Source organism: Juglans regia, chromosome 14 (genome assembly GCF_001411555.2).
Source record: "Juglans regia cultivar Chandler chromosome 14, Walnut 2.0, whole genome shotgun sequence".
Lineage (NCBI taxonomy): Eukaryota > Viridiplantae > Streptophyta > Magnoliopsida > Fagales > Juglandaceae > Juglans > Juglans regia.
Window position 1 is genome coordinate 23,869,098 of NC_049914.1, and position 3,145 is coordinate 23,872,242.

At 41.9% G+C, this 3,145-nt stretch overlaps 1 protein-coding gene across 1 annotated transcript; it reads left to right on the forward strand.

Moving 5' to 3' along the window:
- The first annotated feature begins 808 nt into the window (after positions 1–808).
- Positions 809–1,783, forward strand: LOC108999429 (uncharacterized mitochondrial protein AtMg00810-like). The gene is made up of 2 exons (XM_018976319.1): positions 809–965; positions 1,071–1,783. Exons 1-2 carry the CDS (start codon positions 809–811, stop codon positions 1,781–1,783), a joined length of 870 nt encoding a protein of 289 aa, XP_018831864.1.
- The last annotated feature ends 1,362 nt before the right edge of the window (positions 1,784–3,145 follow it).

Here is a 3,145-nt window from a genome sequence, read left to right on the forward strand (position 1 = left end):
CCTTTTTTTATTTTGTTCAATAAAACTCCCAACTATGACCATCTTTGTGTATTTGGTTGTCTTTGTTATGCACAAACTCTCAGTGCTCACGGCGACAAGTTTTCTCCTCATGCCACTAAATGTGTCTTCCTTGGCTATCCAAGCACACATAAAGCTTATAAGCTCTACAATCTCCAGACTCAGTCCGTCTTCTACTCCCGAGATGTCACCTTCCACGAACAAACATTCCCTTTCCAAGATCTTCATGACACTCCATCTCTCCTCGCCCCTATCGTTGCTCTTCTCATCCCTGAACTTATTATATCTCCTGACCCTCCGGCTTCTCCTGACTTTCCTGACTCTTCTGTCTCTCTTGATACCCCGACTTTCCTTACTCGACCTGCCTACCTTCACAACTATATTTGTCCCACCTTACATGCAAAGCCCACGTCATCTACACCTGTTTCACCGGCTTCAGGTGCTGCTCACCCTTTGTCTGGTTTTCTTTCATATTCCCATTTTTCTTCCTCACATATTACTTATTTGAATGCTCTTACATCTTGTACTGAACCTTCTTGCTATATTGATGCTATCCGCCACTCTCACTGGCGCGAGGCCATGACTGTTGAGCATCGTGCTTTAGAGGATAATTCCACCTGGACTCTTGAGCCTTTTTTCTCCTGGTAAGAAACTCATTGGCTGCAAATAGGTTTTCAAAACCAAACTCAAAGCGACGAATCCATCGAGAGGTGCAAAGCTCGGCTTATGCCAAATGATACACTTAGGTTGAAGGCTTTGACTACCATGAGACTTTTGCTCCGATGCCAAAATGACCACAGTCCACCGCTTATTGGCAGTTGCAGCTACCAAAAATTGGATTATTCCTCAGCACAACGTCAACAATGCCTTCTTGCACGACGATCTTGATGAAGAAGTCTATATGACCCCACCGCCCGGATATTGTCCTAAGGGGGAGACTCGCGTATGTGGCCTCAGAAAATCCCTCTATGGCCTCAAACAAGCCTCTCGGAACTGGTTTTTTAAACTAACCTCTGTACTTCTTGATGCAAATTTTCATCCGTCTCAAGCAGATCATTCTTTATTCACTCTCACCACTTCCACCAGCATCGTTCTTGTTCTTCTTTACGTTGATGACATCCTGGTTACTAGTAATGACCTCTCTCAAATTGAGATTTTCGAGAAAATTCTCTCTGCTCATTTCAAGACAAAGGACCTCAGTTCCCTGAAGTACTTTCTTGGACTCGAAGTTGCTCGCTCTCCCACAGGCATCTTTCTAAATCAGCGCAAATATGCCCTCGACATTCTCTCTGACAATGGACAACTTGGTGCACAGACTGTTCCTTTTCCTATGGAGCAACATTTGAAGCTTACAACTCAAGATGTCAACCTCCTACCTGATCTTGGCCTTTACCGTCAACTTGTCGGTCGCCTTATCTATCTCACCATCACCAGACTAGACATTTTTTATGCCGTCAATACACTCAGTCAATTCATGCATGCTCCTCGGGTTCCCCACATGACTGTCGCTACCAGAGCTCTCTGCTACATCAAAGGCTATCCCGGCCAAGGTATCTTCTTTCCTTCATCCAACAATACCCATGTTTCAGCTTATACAGATTCTGATTGGGTCAACTACCCCATCACCCGCCGCTCCACCACTGGCTACTTTATTCAGTTAGGCACCAGTCCGATCTCATGGCGCACCAATAAACAAAATATAGTTTCTTGCTCTTCTGCTGAAGCTGAATATCGAGCATCGAGCTATGACCGTCACAACCTGTGAACTCACTTGGTTAAAATAGCTTCTCACTGATCTTGGTGTCTCTTATCCCGAGCCTTTTACTCTACATTGTGACAATCAATCTGCACTGTATATTACACACAATCCTGTGTTTCATGAGCGTGCCAAATACATTCAGATTGATTTCCATATCATTTGCGACAAAATTCACTCGGGCCTCCTCAAAGCTGTCCACACTTCTTCACATGAGCAACTTGTTGATATCTTCACCAAAGCTTTGGGACAGGAGCTTTTCCATCATTTTCCACACAAGTTGGGCATTATGGATCTTCATGCGCCAACTTGAGGAGTATTGATAGATTTATTTCTTACCATACATGCACAGAATCAAGACTTGCACAATTTTTGTCATTAGCTTATTTTTAGGACTCAATCAAATTAGTCCACTTTCTTTATGTACATCTTTCCTTACATAGTTCATTATACATCTATTTATTTGTAAAGTTTAATACGAAATATACACTTTTCAGTCCAATATTTCTCTCCCTCTTCCTTCTTAACATAAGATGAGGTTTGAATTTGAGAGTTTTTGGATTGAACTGCATAATATGCCACTGGTGTGTATGAATAGAGAAACTGGGAAGCAAATTGCAACTTCAGTTGGCTCTGTAAAAGAGATAGATGTGAGAGATGATGGAATTGGTTAGGGTCATTTCTTACGAGCTAAAGTTGAAATTGATATAAGGAAGCCACTGTCAAGGGAGAGAACTGTTAATCTGATGGGGGGAAAGAATGTGGATTATGATATGGTACGAGAAATTTTCTAGAGTGTGCTTCACTTGTGGAAAACTGGTGCATGGGCCATTTGGGTGCAACAAAAATAGTGGGCAATATTCACAGAACATGGGTGAAAAATCTCAATTTGGGGCATGGCTACGTGCAAACTCAACCCCACAAATGAGGCTTTACAAGAGCCATAACAAAGAAGATCAACAAGAGAATTCAGGTGATAGTGATAAGGATACTCATAATGGGGAGGTTGATCGAAGTGAATGGGAAAATTCAAAGATTGTGATGGTGCTGGCCAGAGACACAGAGAACAGGGTCGATAACTAAGGGATTTCAACTTTTGTATTTAAAAATCCTAGCATTCAGGATAAAGTTGAGGAAAAAAAGGGAACATAATATGTATCCTGATCTGGGGAAAAATACAAATTTGAAATTAAATGTAGATAAGTCGATGAAATTTGAATTTGGGGTGAATGTCGACGAAGGAAGTGAGGTGAATATGGGCCATAAAAAATGGTGATAGAAGGGGCTTTGGACTTAGCTGCTGAAAATATAGGCTTCAGGCCCAAGAGGAGTCAGAAGACAACTGATGAAGCTGTAAATAGTATTAACTAT

Excerpts from the sequence above, each read along its gene's own strand:
- LOC108999429 (XM_018976319.1), top strand. The coding sequence starts at position 809 with ATGACCACAGTCCACCGCTTATTGGCAGTTGCAGCTACCAAAAATTGG. Across the intron at positions 966-1,070 it reads TAAGGGGGAGACTCGCGTAT|ATCATTCTTTATTCACTCTC; the intron begins GTGGCCTCAGAA and ends CGTCTCAAGCAG.